At 41.2% G+C, this 14,303-nt stretch overlaps 2 protein-coding genes across 2 annotated transcripts in view; both read right to left on the bottom strand.

The window, feature by feature from the left end:
- Window positions 1–4,277, bottom strand: part of CUNH3orf33 (chromosome unknown C3orf33 homolog) — a 9,105-nt gene extending 4,828 nt beyond the window's left edge. Inside the window, exon 1 of the mRNA XM_009279552.1 lies at window positions 4,216–4,277. Within this exon, the coding sequence (XP_009277827.1) occupies window positions 4,216–4,277 (62 nt within the window). The remainder of the gene's footprint in view (window positions 1–4,215) is intronic.
- SLC33A1 (solute carrier family 33 member 1) overlaps window positions 3,785–14,303 on the bottom strand; it is a 12,144-nt gene continuing 1,625 nt past the window's right edge. The window contains exons 2-7 of the mRNA XM_009279540.2: window positions 13,703–14,300; window positions 9,615–9,805; window positions 8,772–8,956; window positions 7,703–7,820; window positions 6,636–6,851; window positions 3,785–4,559 (exon numbers count right to left, since the gene is read on the bottom strand). Coding sequence (XP_009277815.1) covers window positions 4,392–4,559; window positions 6,636–6,851; window positions 7,703–7,820; window positions 8,772–8,956; window positions 9,615–9,805; window positions 13,703–14,300 — 1,476 coding nt within the window. The 3' untranslated portion in view covers window positions 3,785–4,391. The remainder of the gene's footprint in view (window positions 4,560–6,635; window positions 6,852–7,702; window positions 7,821–8,771; window positions 8,957–9,614; window positions 9,806–13,702; window positions 14,301–14,303) is intronic.

Genomic DNA, 14,303 nt, shown 5'->3' with positions numbered 1-14,303 from the left:
ACGGGAGAGCAGAGGAGCCGGGGCGGGAGAACCGGGGCGGGGACAGAGCTGGGCTGCGGGGAGCGGATTTTAGGGTCGGACCCTGCAGCGGGCTGTAACAAGCGTTCAAACGCAGGCGCGGTAAGGCTCCCACACTCGGGCAGTTTGAAAGGAAGACTGGCAATCGCTGGTGAGGACGCAGACGTTATTAGTGCCGACCTTGGTCTGGTTTGCATTTAAACAGAACTGGTGATGGCCTTAACTCTTCAAACCTGTAATACAGCCCCTCTGATACAGCTCCCTTGTTGCACCTTGGGGCGCTATCTTAAGAGAAAAACCAAGTTTGGAACGTTCCTGTATTCATCGTTGTTTATTCTTTTCCCTTAGTTAAAAACTAACAAGTATTTGTAATTCATTACCAAATGGCTCAAGCCAACAGTTTCCCTCAGCTGAATCAAATGCCCATCTGCACAATGCACCTATATGGTCTTTAAAGAAATGCATGCATTGTAAGAAAATAATCTGTCTGATATAAAACTGGATTTATGTTTACACAAGTCTTCCATTTCAACCTAGTTCTAGGTTTCTACATGAACAGGCGGCACATGAGATGATACTGGTAATGGTCACAACTCAGGATTTCAGGAAAAGCACAGTTTTAGTTGGGAATTTATAATCCACAGCAGCAAAACCCATACTTGAATCAAAACATTTTATCTAAGGTTAAAAGGAAAACAATTCTTAAATTACTGGCTATGAGGTAAATATTACCCCTGTAATTTTTTTCTAAGGAAGCGGTATAGTTGTTAATTTTACTTTATTTACTAAGTGTGAACATTTTAAGATTAAGTAATAAATATAGAAATAGTGCAAACTCTTGTTTTCAGGAAAAACATAACTTGCATCCAAACAATTGGGAAGCATACTGCTGACTGCTACAATTTGTACGTTGCGTAAAATGCTAAATAAATAGCATTGTCTCATGGCAGGGGGTTAAGAGAGTCAGACAATATTGCTGCCTGCATAAACTCAGTTGCTCCATTCCCTGCTGCGGGGAGATGCTCTGGTTTCCCACAGTGGACTCGACCATACTTAGTGACAGAACTCTCCTTCCCATTTTATCAGATCAAAAATAATATGAACACCCTCTCTTATCAGCCAGTTTAGAACAGCATTTATCATGTGAAACTACACTGAGAACACCCAGAAGACAATGCAACAAAACAACTTTACAGAAAATTAAGAACTGTTGACAATCGGCACCAGTGTCCGTAACAAAGACAAAAAGTAGAGTTTGTATTTTAAAATAAGACCCGTCGGTTGTTGTGATGGATAGCGCACTGACAGCACCAAAGTTCACAGGACGCAGGACTGCCACATTCGATCCTCAGCCGTTTCCTTGCGGGGCCGCAGGAGGCAGGGCACAGCAGCAGCGGGTGCGCGATCCCGTTTTACACAGCTTGTCAGACCTTAAACTTTGCAATACACATGCTCTTTCTGGGCACTGGAATTACAGAATTGAATTTTGGAGCACCACTATTTGCCTCTTAAGGAAGTCTTGGGAAACAACAACAAATTACAATCGCGAGTGCAGGTGATGATGACTTTCCTGCATGGTAAGTCCCCGTAACGACACAGCCGTGTCTAATGGGCACTGAAGGGGAGAGCTATTCTCTACCTCTCCTCCCCATGCCCTGCTGCACCGACCCTTCACTCCACACTCTCCCCTGGGACTTGTCTCACTTCACAATGATCCTGCTTAGGAATTCAAACCAGGACAAACCCTTTACCTACAAAAATCCAATTTCTGCCATTTCCCTTTTGCTAGAGATAACACACATCCGACTCCCGCCGGGCCCGCTCAGGCCACATAGGACCACAAAGCCCCTGCCGTAACTAAGGGATCTATAGCAGTACCTGGTACCATTCACCTTCTCCAGTTCCCATTTTAATAACAGACTCTCAAGGAAGAGGTTGGATTGCTTCTTTCTTCTTGTCTTTTTAAAAAGTAGGGGTTTTTTTTTTATGTTAAAGATGTTTAAGTCTACAATAATTCTAATCTTTAAAAAAAAAGTTATTTCACTTTAAAATAGGGTTGGGAGAAAAAAAGTAGCAAGACCAAAAGTTTACTGGTTCTTTTCAGCAACCTGCTAATCAGCTGGTATAGCAGTAACATTTCTGAATTGTGTTACAAAATAGCAACATAGATTAGAAAAACTAATCCATCAGTTGTTTCTCCAGTTTGAAAGAGGAGACAGTTATTTAACTGAGGTCACATTTCATATATATTACTACTGATTTGGAGTTTATGTTTAATTTTGATGTTGTCAAGATCATCTAATGTACTGATAAGCAATCTTCAACCCATCTTTATTAATAACAAGTTTCACTGGCACCTTCAGAAATAGTGAAACAAAATTGCAAAGTAAAAGCCAATTCTAAAACACCTACAAATTTAATTTTCCATATTCTGCACTTGAGAAGTTTTTCCTCAAAGTCAGAAAAGTTAAAAAAAAATTTCTAGGCATGGACAAGATGCGATTAAAGTGGCCCATTGTTCCAGTAAAGAAACAGAACTGAAGTGCCTCATACACAGTTAATCCAGTGGAGATGATCTGGCTAGGACTGAAAGATGCATCCACCTTCGGCTACAAATCTCCGATATATTCTTATATTCTTTTTGTGCTTATGCAGAGGTGAAATTGTAAGACTTTTAGTTTGGGGAGTAAAAACAATGTGATTTTATTTAGCTTGACTGATTTTGCTGTACTTGAAACAAATTGTGAGAATGTGCTCTTGCTGCACCACAGATCATAGCCGGGGGAGATCTACAGCTCCGGCTTTGGCTTTCCGCCACCAACCGTCAAGGGTGACACTCTGAGAGGGGAAAGGGGAAGAGGCAGAGGAACAGGCTTCAGTGCCCAAGGAAGCACTTGGTCACACTGTCCTCTTCTGGACACATTCTTACTCCTTATGTCATGTAGACACTTTGTACACACCCATGTCCCCTCCAGTCAGTCAAAAGTTGGTATTGATTCACTTTTTCCCTGAAACATACAGTAACAAAAGATCCACAACCCCTTCCAGGAGTTTGGAACACAAAGCTCAGGATGCAATGCTTCCAATATTGACAAGGCAAGAAACAGAATGGAAAAGAAAATCATGTACCTTTCAAAGGTATTTTTAATAGTTTTCTTTTTTAATAATGATGTACGATATACATCCAACAATGTCCAAGTGCCCTCTCTCTAGGCGTACAGTACACTTGCTGTACATCACTAAGGCACTCAGGAGGGAAGTCATTTTTGATAAATGCAATGGGAATGTTTCCACTACACAACATCAGTAATAAATTTCTGTAGCAGCTCTACCACAGGATTTAGCTTGTTTGATTTATGTGACAGCAAGTTGTACACCAACTCATGGGGAATTTGGCAAGTTTGTCATCACCAAATCACTTTCAAAGGCACTGATCATCTTTTCTTACCCCTAGCTGGGAATAGTCACATTTTTTCCACTGATTTTGAAATTGAATGTTCAAATTTTAGTGACATAGAGGAACCAACACTATCAATTCATTCCCTCAAAATGACAACCGCCTTCCGAAGGCCTGCATGCCCTCTACTTTTGAAACCTGTCTCTGTGTGCTAGCTGCTGCACTGTCCCGTTTACATCTTCAGGACTCAAGGCTTAGAGTATTGTGCGTTACTCTTAAGTCCTACCTTACAGCAATTTTTCATCAAGAAAGTACCTTGCATGTAAATCAAACAGTGGAAATAAATTAAACAAATGTAATTTGTTTATAAAAATATTTTCTTATAAATCTTTAAAGCTTATAAAAGCCAGAAAATACATTTAAAAGAATCTCTGAAACATTTCGTCCTTTGAGGTGTGGTTACAGTTCAGAAAGTGAGAAGAAACAAAGCCCGCAAACACTTTTTATCTTCCCACAAGGAATGCCATAGTGCAACACGCTTAACCTACAAGTCAAAATGCCTTTGACATCCTTCCTCGGGTTGACTCCCCATGTCAGATCATTTCTGTTTGAAAATAAAGATTGGAACTTAGCTGACAATGCTGCTGTTTAGATAGTCATGGCACAATTAGCTTTTCCATAGTTACTATATGGAAATTCAGGTGTTGGTTATACCAGCAGCCATGACTCTGAAGCTAGAGCTTGGGGATATGTATGTAGTACATAGGTGCCATTTTTTAACAATCACTCTCTGAACTTACATTTTCATATTGGGAGGGCAAGTGGTATCACATACAAACATACCACCGTCCCAGCCACCCATTTTTTCAGTGATGTGGTATTTAAAAATACCTATATTCCTGTTTATTGATTATGGGATATGTCTTTGTAATAAAACTAAAATGACCTTGCTAGTCCATCCAATATCTAAATTGCATCAATTGGTCCTCTTGCACTTCCACGAAGACTGTCCTTCGTCCTGCAGCTTTTTAAATTTTGGCCCAAGTAGGAACCACCAGCCAAATCCCAGAATGACACAAATGACGGATTCCACGTAGTAACCATCCAAGGTAGTAACACAGGAACCACCAGCTTTTGTGCAGAGCTGAAACAGAGAAGCAGAAGTTGATGCATTAAGTATTCTCTGGGAGATACAGAAACACAGACTTTTAGAAAGTAGGCATTAGATATACACTGTTTTTTACTTGCTCTTGGTTATGACTGAATATATTTATTTATTCTTCCTTGTTTCTTATGGAGTTAGTAAGAGAGGCTTTTGAGCTTACCATCAGTATGAAAAGTAATGAAACTGTTATAAAACATCTGGGAAATGGAACTTATTGGCCCAAGGGGCTAACTCTAGAAAACAGAAACTGTCCAGCTGTCTCATGCTGGCCTGGAGGTGCAATCACTGTTCTTAATCCCATGAAGAAAGATTTTTTTTTCCCCTAGCCATCCAAAATGCTTCTCTTAATCCCATGAAGAAAGATTTTTTTTTTTTTCCCTAGCCATCCAAAATGCTTATTTAGAAATGATATCCTTGCATCTCACCACACTGAATCTGCAAATGGACAGTACAAAATGCTGTGTATTTCTGGGAATGTTTTTTAATTGCAGAACTGGAAGACAAAAACTCCAGCATTTAAAGGGTCAGTGTATAACACACAATTGTTTCTGCTATTGCTCAGCTTTCAATACTGCTGTAATCCCAAGATAAATCAATCCTCTGAGTTGAGGTTCTGCCAGCATTTTCATTATTCTGAGACATATCAAGACCAGATTAGGAATAAGAAGGGGGTGGTGGTGGAACATTACCAACGGGGAGGATGTGAAAAAAAGATCAGAGGAATGAGGTGAAGGAGGAAGAACTTAAGTTCACAGAATCATAGAATCATTAAGGTTGGAAAAGACCTTTAAGATCATCGAGTCCAACCATCAACCCAACACCACCATGCCCACTAAACCATGTCCCTAAGTGCCTCATCCACACGTCTTTTAAATACCTCCAGGGATGGGGACTCAACCACTTCCCTGGGCAGCCTGTTCCAATGTTTAACCACTCTTTCAGTAAAGACATTTTTCCTCATGTCCAATCTAAACCTCCCCTTGGCAGGAAGAAATGGTGCAACTTGAGGCCATTTCCTCTCATCCTATCACTAGTTACTTGGGAGAAGAGACCGACACCCACCTCGCTACAACCTCCTTTCAGGTAGTTGTAGAGTTCAGTAGAGGCCCAGGCACAGGGAACCTAATTAGTGGCAAGCCAATGAGAGACAGGCTGAAAAAGCACACACTGCGGAAGCAGTTTCCCCTCTGCAACTAGTAAAAACTGCAACTCCAGTTCAAACAAGTCATGTTTGACTCCTAGAACACTTTGATTATTTAGAGAATCTCCACATCCCAAAGAGTCCTGGCATTCAAGAGTGAAATAAATCTCAGTCATGAGTACGGGAAAAAAAACCCCCACCAAAAACCCCCCAAACATTTCCACCCTTCCAAACAGTCGTGTTAAAATTTCTCATTTGCTCATGACGAGGTGAATTTGAAACCTTGCTTTCCAGGCAGTTTTGTGTCCTGTTGTTTGATCTGTGTACAGTAGCACAGCATGGTCTTTGTTCTCTTCCACAGGGCTCCCTAGAACTGGGAAGGCAGCCAGTCACACCGCTCAATTTCACATGGAAAGTGAAGATCAAAGACAGAGAGCAAAGTAACATCACGGAAGAAAGTATCAAGGTATCCAGATAGGAAGCCTCCAGAAAGACAGAAGGAACAAAAACCTACCACAAAACTTAAGGGACTTGAGGGACAGACAGCCTGCCAAGAAGAGAGCACCTAATTACACAACTCTGAACTTAGCAAGGTTTACTCTCAAAAATGTAACTACAGCCTCCTTACACTGCAGAGAATGTGGCACCAATCTAGTGCTTCTACCACCAGCTTTTCATCCCAGCCCAGAAAGAAATGGACAACTACTCTGCAACTGCAAATCTTTACCAAAGGTGTTAGTTATTAAGATAAAAGCAGACTTAATTTTATCAGACAGGAAAATTAGCTCAATCAGTGGGAAATTTTAAGCATAAGCTATGCACTATGAAGGTTTTCAAAGGTGAAAACAATACTAAGAGAAGCCATTTCATCAATAAATAATTGAACAGAGACCTTCACAGCCTCCAAAACTTACTTCTGCAGCAACTGGTGTTCCACAGGTCTGTTCCTGAGCCCCTGCACACCCTTTCACCGTGAGTGGGTCCACAAGCCAGAGGGCAACGGTGGAAGGCCAGTTTCCTCCCAGATTCGACACAGTATTTAGGAGTGTCATGTAGGTTCCTCCAATCAGTGGATCGCTGACTTTGGCGTTGAAAGCCATTATTGCAACATACATGCTATACAGCGTGATCTATAGAAGACGTAAGAAAACCCACAGGACAGTAAGGCCTCCCCAATTACAGACAATGACAACTAAAAGCCCTAACATAAAAACCGTTCGAAGAGATTACTTGAAGTTAGCAACATTGACTGAAAAATAATCCCAACAGGTTAAAATTGCACAAGAGTGAAATTACTTCTGCAGTCTGTCTCTACTAACACCAAGAAGTAGCCTTGCCACTTGTCTCCAGTCATGCTCAAATGGACCCAGCCTCACATGCGTTGGAATGACTCAGGTTATCAAACTGAAGTATGTAAGGCCAGATAAAATAGCATATAAAAATAACACTTTTGCATTTAAAAATCAAGTCTCAAGGCATTGCATGCTTTTTAGTTCTGATCCAAAGCCCAGTTGGTATCAGGCATTTGTTTTCCAGGCCTTTGGATCAGATCCATTAGGACGTTCCTCCAAAACCAATAAAGTATTTTTTCTAGGACCAGGATCACATGACTTTATGGATCTGCACAATAAGCACAATCATCATGCCTACGAAACACAGTCAGAATGCTGGGATTTCTCCAACTCCACCGTGCTTTTGAGCTTCTGGTTTTGAGGAAAAAAAAATCTGGGAAACAAAAGCAGATCTGGTTGACTAAAAAGTAACTTCATAGAAGATGTTCAATGGAGCACATGGAAGAGGGAGAAATAATACTGGCAAGAGTATCGAAAGTAAATATAGCCATAAAGCACAACAGGTCAGACTTAGAGGAATTCTAGTGCAACTAAGGACAAAAGCAGATAACAGCATTTATAGTCCTCTCCTTGATTGATATGAAATACCCTCCTGTCCCCCTCCCCTTCGCACATACAGCGTATGTTACCTGATGTAAAGCATAACTCAACAATACTACAATATAGTAGTAGACAGGAAATCCTCCTTCCTGTTTTACTTTAGGAGTCCACCATACCAAAAAAGCAAATTCCAGACCAAGCAGTAATCTGGAGGAATAAGAAAGATCATTTGTAATTCAAGTAATTCTCCCCATGTGTCTCCTTGATACAAAGCAACTATTGAACATTTATACATACAGAATACATTAAAATAGTTTATATCTAAATAGTTAAAACTATTTCTATCTTAGCTAGAATTAGATATTAAATATTTGACAAGCACTGAAATTGTAAACATTTTATACCTAAACAATTCTGTCTTGCATATAAACATAATTCACTACCAGATCTCCTATACTAGCTTTCTCCCTGGCCCCTTCAAACAGAAATTTATTTTTTGTAGAAAGCAATGCCACAAGGTACCTAACCAAACTCAGCTGGAGCAAGATCTACTCTTTTTTTTTTTGTGAAAACATACATAGTTGCATAAGAACACGTTAAAGTAACGGCTACCTGTTACAGACACGTCACATGATTTACTGAGTAACAGCATTAGGTAATTTGCTGGATTCACTGGTTTTAGAATTCCATAAGCAAACTCCTATATAAAACACTTAACACAGAAATGAAATGTCTCCTTGTCTGCATCAAAATAATTCCGCTTCTTTTACTCTCAGTTACCTCACTAAAGCATACATCCAGTAGATGCACCAAATGACTTGTCAATGTGTTCTGCCACTCTTACACTGGGAAGCACATGTAATTTTACAGATACAGTCCCAGATCTAGTCAGAATGATTCATGAATAAGGAACTATTGACACTGGAGCAGGAGTACTGCTCTAACGCTGTTGTATATGCATCTTAAAAACACCTCAGGTTCTGCTTTCTTATGTGTGTTACCACATGAATCATCTTCAAGGCACAAGACACAGTTCAACTTACTATGAGAATTCTGACATACTTTCTTGTACCTGTAAGAGTTACACAAGAAATCCTATACTTGATCTGAATACGCAAGTTACTATGTTTCTGTCAAACAAGATTTGTTTGTTTTTACCTAAAAGGCATAGCTTTGTAAAACGTGTTCAGTGGCTGGGGGCCTGCTGTGTATTTGCTGATAATCAGAGGCAATATTATCTGTAAAGGAACCATTGGAACTGCTAGCAGAGCTAAGTGCTCTTTTGGGACGCCCTCTTCCACCAGTTTGAGTCCTGTTACAGCATCTGCTGCTGAAAATCCAACCTGCAATATAAGTTAGACAAAATAAACTGGGGAAAGCAGTGATATTTTGGCTAGAAATTCAGTTTACTCCGTATTAAGTAAATTGAGAAACATGATAGAGCACAATTCACTTTTGTGTCTCATTTGATTTCCTAATCCTTTCTGAAACATGTTCTACACTTGCACACTATTCTTGTCATCAGTGCCACAACTATACCAAGAACATTAAACACAGCAATGATATTCATGCTCGTGCCTTAATTGCTGTCGGTATCCACGATGGCCAACAAGAAGCCATGGAAACCTAGTTTGTAGGGAGTTGCAGATTCTGGGAATAGCATTTAGGTTAAAAGAAACATTTTCTGTACTTTTAATTGCAGACTACACAAACAGCCTAACTGTTTAAAAATGTTTAAAAACAAATTAATACTAGATTGCAATCAAAATTCTCTTTAATGCTTGTGGAAACACTTACAAAAGCTCAAACAAATGTTTTCTGTTGTACAACCTTACTTAGCACAAAGATATAAGCTATTTTGTTTCAAATTTCATGTGAAAATTTGGAACTCTGATGACAACCGCTAGCAAAACTAAGAAATAAGTTACACCACAGGGACTCAGAAACCTTTCAGACACTCATATCATCAGTATCTAACAATTCATATATGTATTTACTTACTTTCGCTGTGAGAATCAAGAGACAGAAAGTAAGAACTGCCGGCATCTTGATTATTGAGATTAGCAGCCTGTATGTATCAGTGATGCCTTTTGTTTCTTCTTTTGTTGGTGTTAGTTCCTTGTTTTCCTTTTTCAAAAGGGCAACCAGTGTAGTGGTAATTAAAAAGACAGTTCCCCAGAAAAACAGGAAATCTAGAGGGGAAAAAAATTAAAATAAAAAAAAAATCTTTCTAGCAGCCACCATCAACACTTCATTAACAATTCACTGAGTATCTAAAATGCAGTTATTTTGCAACAATATAAACCTAATAATCAAAAATTGAATAAAACCATCATTGACCCTCCTAAAAACAAGCAACAAAAGCAAACCACAAACACAAAGCTACATACAGTAACTGACATAGCTCTTCCCTGCCCCTCACTCTGTAACTACATGTTTGCTTGCGATCTGAGACAGAAGAGCAGCAGCAAACCGGATCACTTCCCCGGTGTTGTGTGTATTATTACCACAATGAGCGTGTTGGAGGAGAAACAGAAATAAAAATGAAAATGTTGAAGGGTTACACACACAGTCACCAAAAGCTGGAGGAAAAAACACATTTAATAGTTAGAAGACGGGGAAAAAACTTCAGAGGAAGAAGTCATTCACAACTCTCCAGTTGATTTACTGTGCAGTCACATAACTAATCTGTGCCTCAATTCTATACTCCCTATATAATATCTATCTACCATCTGAAGGAAACAAAGATTTGTACTTATGAGTGTAAAGATGTCCTGATGAAAGCTCTTACGCAGTTGTCAAGTAAAGAGTCACACGGGGAAAAAACTTCAGAGGAAGAAGTCATTCACAACTCTCCAGTTGATTTACTGTGCAGTCACATAACTAATCTGTGCCTCAATTCTATACTCCCTATATAATATCTATCTACCATCTGAAGGAAACAAAGATTTGTACTTATGAGTGTAAAGATGTCCTGATGAAAGCTCTTACGCAGTTGTCAAGTAAAGAGTCACTCAGATATGGCTGTTTTAAGTTGCTATTATACTTGCTAACTCTTAAGTGCTCTATTTTAAGCAGATATAATATTTGCTAAATTGTGGATTTGAAGGCAGCAATAGTAAAAACACACCAATATTTTACGGCAAGTACTTTTTGAGTTAGTGAATGGATTAACCTAAGATAATCCTATCCTCTACCTTTATGAAAGAGGCAAGAAAAGACTCAGTAACATGCAGAGGGTAAGACAGAAGTAGCCTTTTATCTTCCTGGTCATGAGCAACTCCAGGAGCCTCATGTGACTTGAAAGTAAGCAGCGAGGGCTGGTGAAAGGGCAAAGACATTGCAAAGGTTTAGGCAATTATTAGTTGCTTCTTATGCACAGGAAGAGAACAAGCACAACAAGCATGGAAGAAAACATTAAAAGACCACTTTAGCTATATCCTAACATTCTCAGTGTAAAAGAATAAAAGGCATTTCAAACCATTTTCTGCTGCTTCCACATCAGTTACTTTTACCTTTCCTAAAGAAAAGGAGAGAAGATCTCATAACCAAGGCTGTCAGATTGCTCTCTCCTCTGCTAAAAAATATATGTTCAGGGTACCTTTTTTAAGTAAAAGATGAATTTTCAGAGAGTCATGCTAATCACAGCTACTATCTACAAAAGACATACAGGAGTGGTACTCTAATAATAGCACTAAGCATTATCACCGCAGTGAGAGACCTACAGCGCGAGGATGGGAATAGAAATAGCTTTGAGCATCATCACATGAATACTCCTGATCAGGTCAGTCCTGTCAGCTGCAATACAGCAATGGCTGGATTAGGAAAAAAAAAAAAAGCAGCTATATAGTCCACTAACAGGCTACAAGAAAAAGAACTTCAAAGTTCTAGCATAAAGTTTCTGGTGCCACCAGTGCTGCCTGGCCCCATCCCTATTTTGTCTCTGTCTCTATACTATTACTAGCAAAATAAACCATTGTGTTGGGGCAAAGCAAACTTTTGAACTAAAGCAGGGACAGACCAGGCTTGAAAATAACCATCAACGAGGTGTGCATGGGGGGACAGGTGTTTCATCACAACAGCTTTAAGTAATTCTAAAGCTACACATCTCTTCCCAGGAAAAAGGGCACTCCACAGTCACTGGCCCAGGTAAGGTTGGGCTGCCTTGAAGGGGCACCTTCTTCCTGCACTCGCACTTTACTTCTCTTCCTTCACATTGGGACAGACATACATGCAACTGCATGGCAAACAATGCTGTTGCTTGTCAACAACTTGAAGTTGACTTGACTTGGGATCGTGAAGTGTTGACTTGTTCTTTCCCTAGCATCGGTGCTCAGCTATGACAAAAGCGTTCGGAGATCTGAACTGGCAGAAAACTATTCACCTTTTCAAACTGTAAAGTTTTCTGCTGCTTTAACTGCCCAAACCGGCTCACCACGAGCCCCATTACAACCAGCACTAGGACCAGAGAGCCACTCCCCTCAGTTCAGTGAGCAGGTTTACAGTACTGCTGTACAGCTGCTCCAGGAGAAACGTGGACACAGCAAATTGTGGCATACAGTCACGTGAACAAGGGAACAGAAATTTCTTGCAGCCAGTTTTACCACCCAAAAAAACATATCCTGCAACTATAGTGTCAAAGCTATTTGCTTTTCTTACTCCACCCAGGTTAGTACTCTAGGACAAGTTAAACAGGTTGCATTGGTGTTTTTTGGTTTTGGCATAAATTCCCCCCCCCCAAAAGACAGCACTCTTGTAATAGTAACAAATCCATTTATACAAACAGTACTGAGAAAAAAACAAGACAACAAAAAACCTGGATAGTGGAGGTAAGTACAGACAAACCAAGCTCTCTTAACTACACTAGTGATTTGCAAGTTGCATCAGCACTAAAAGACATCAGTCTGCCACGGGAGCAAGAGGGAAGAGACACACCAGCACTGACGAACTACACAGTAAGGGAAAACAAAGGAAAGCAATAAACCAGCAGGGTTACTTTGAGGACTACTCTATGCTTGTTGACATATAGACCAGACATAGGGTTATCAACAGGAAGGAAAGAGGAGCACTAGTCAGCAACTGTGATAGCTGCGCAGACAAAATAAGTACAGCAGTCTTGGAAACTGATATCCTAATTTATCATTGAGATAGGTACAGGATAGAAAGTGAAAACTAGCCTTTAAACAACAATTCAACTCAGTTTTGGCATACCTTTTCTCTTACATGATATAGGCAGAGCAATCAATGTAAGAGAGGGAAAAGAAACTAAAACCATGAGAATTTACTCTTCATTGCTAGCCATGGTCACTTTGAGACTGCAACCACAAGTGGTGCCAGTTTTTCCTGTCCTCCCATAAGCTGAGCTGGCTAAATTCAACCTTGCAAACAAAACATGCATTTTAAGCATCTTCTCGGTGATACACCTAACATCAACCACCACATACAACCTTTCTGAAAAAAACCCAAACAACCCAAAAACCACCAAACAGAAGACAACCCTACACTAATGGCTAGTTAGGGTTGGATTATCAGACTCCATTTAATTTATTAAAGAGAAAACAAAATCCCCCTTAATTTACTACAATAAGGCCTTCCTTCAGAAATTGGCTACGTGGTCAACCCTGAACGCTTGTCATTTCTACTGCTGTGAACAATACCATCTCGGAAGAGTAAATTTTTTTTTTTAATATCCCCTTTCCTTCCTCCCAGATGTTCTTAAAAGACCTCCTTAAAAAGAGGCAAAGCTTTTGGGTTTTTTTTGCTTTTTAAAACAATAATCTATTCCATCGTCAATAAACGAGGGGGGGGTGGGAATTGTCTCCAAAGTGCTTAAGTCAGCCAAGATAATGACAAGGCAGGTTTCCCACACTCTTAAGCCCAGAGAAGCTGGAAGTTCAGTGCATGTAGCAGCGGACTCCACCAGCCTCCAGGCAGGCTGTGCTTGTTCATGGGCAGGGGACAAACCAAACCTGCCCAGTTCGCAGCACCAAACCACTGCTCGCTCTGAACGGACCTTTGGTCCAGGCTCAGGGAGGAAGCATCCCCATCCCAGCATCAGCAAGCACAGGCCGGCAGTACCCAGGCAGTACCTGAGAGGGTAACAATCCCTTGGGGCTGGGGCTGGAACCGCAGGTACTTGTTGCAGAAGGAGGCCGACTCGAGGGCCAGGAAGAGGACGTTGCCCAGGAAGTAGCCAGCCGTCTGGCCCACGGAGTTGCAGGTGGAGGCATAGCCCACATTCTCCCTGGACAACATGGTCAGGGCCCAGCCATCCACCGCAATGTCCTGCGTCGCCGCCAGAAACTCGAAGAGGAAGAAAGTCACAGTGAGGGCCACCACGTCGGGGCCCCGGCCCTCCCCGTCGCCCAGCAGCATGTCCACCTGGGTGGACATGTAGATCATGAAGAGCCCCAGGACGTACTGCGTAGGCACCAGCCAGGACTTGCGGCGGCCGAAGCCCCGCAGGTAGACGGCATCCACCAAGGGGGCCCAGAGCAGCTTGAGGCTGAAGGGCCAGAAGACGAAGCTGAAGAAGGCTTGGTCGGTGTAGCTGGCGCTCTTGCTCTGCAGGATGAGGGGGACGCTGCCCGCCAGTCCCAGCGGGATGCCCTGCAGCACATACAGCACCAGCAGCAGCAGGATGCTGCCCAGCTCCGCCCGGCACCCCCGCGCCCCCCGCAAGCCCGGCTC

The sequence above is a fragment of the Aptenodytes forsteri genome, unplaced genomic scaffold, assembly GCF_000699145.1.
Source record: "Aptenodytes forsteri isolate BGI_AS27 unplaced genomic scaffold, ASM69914v1 Scaffold299, whole genome shotgun sequence".
Classification (NCBI taxonomy): domain Eukaryota; kingdom Metazoa; phylum Chordata; class Aves; order Sphenisciformes; family Spheniscidae; genus Aptenodytes; species Aptenodytes forsteri.
The sequence above is the reverse complement of the archived record's forward strand: the minus strand, read 5'-3'. Positions and strand labels throughout refer to the sequence as shown.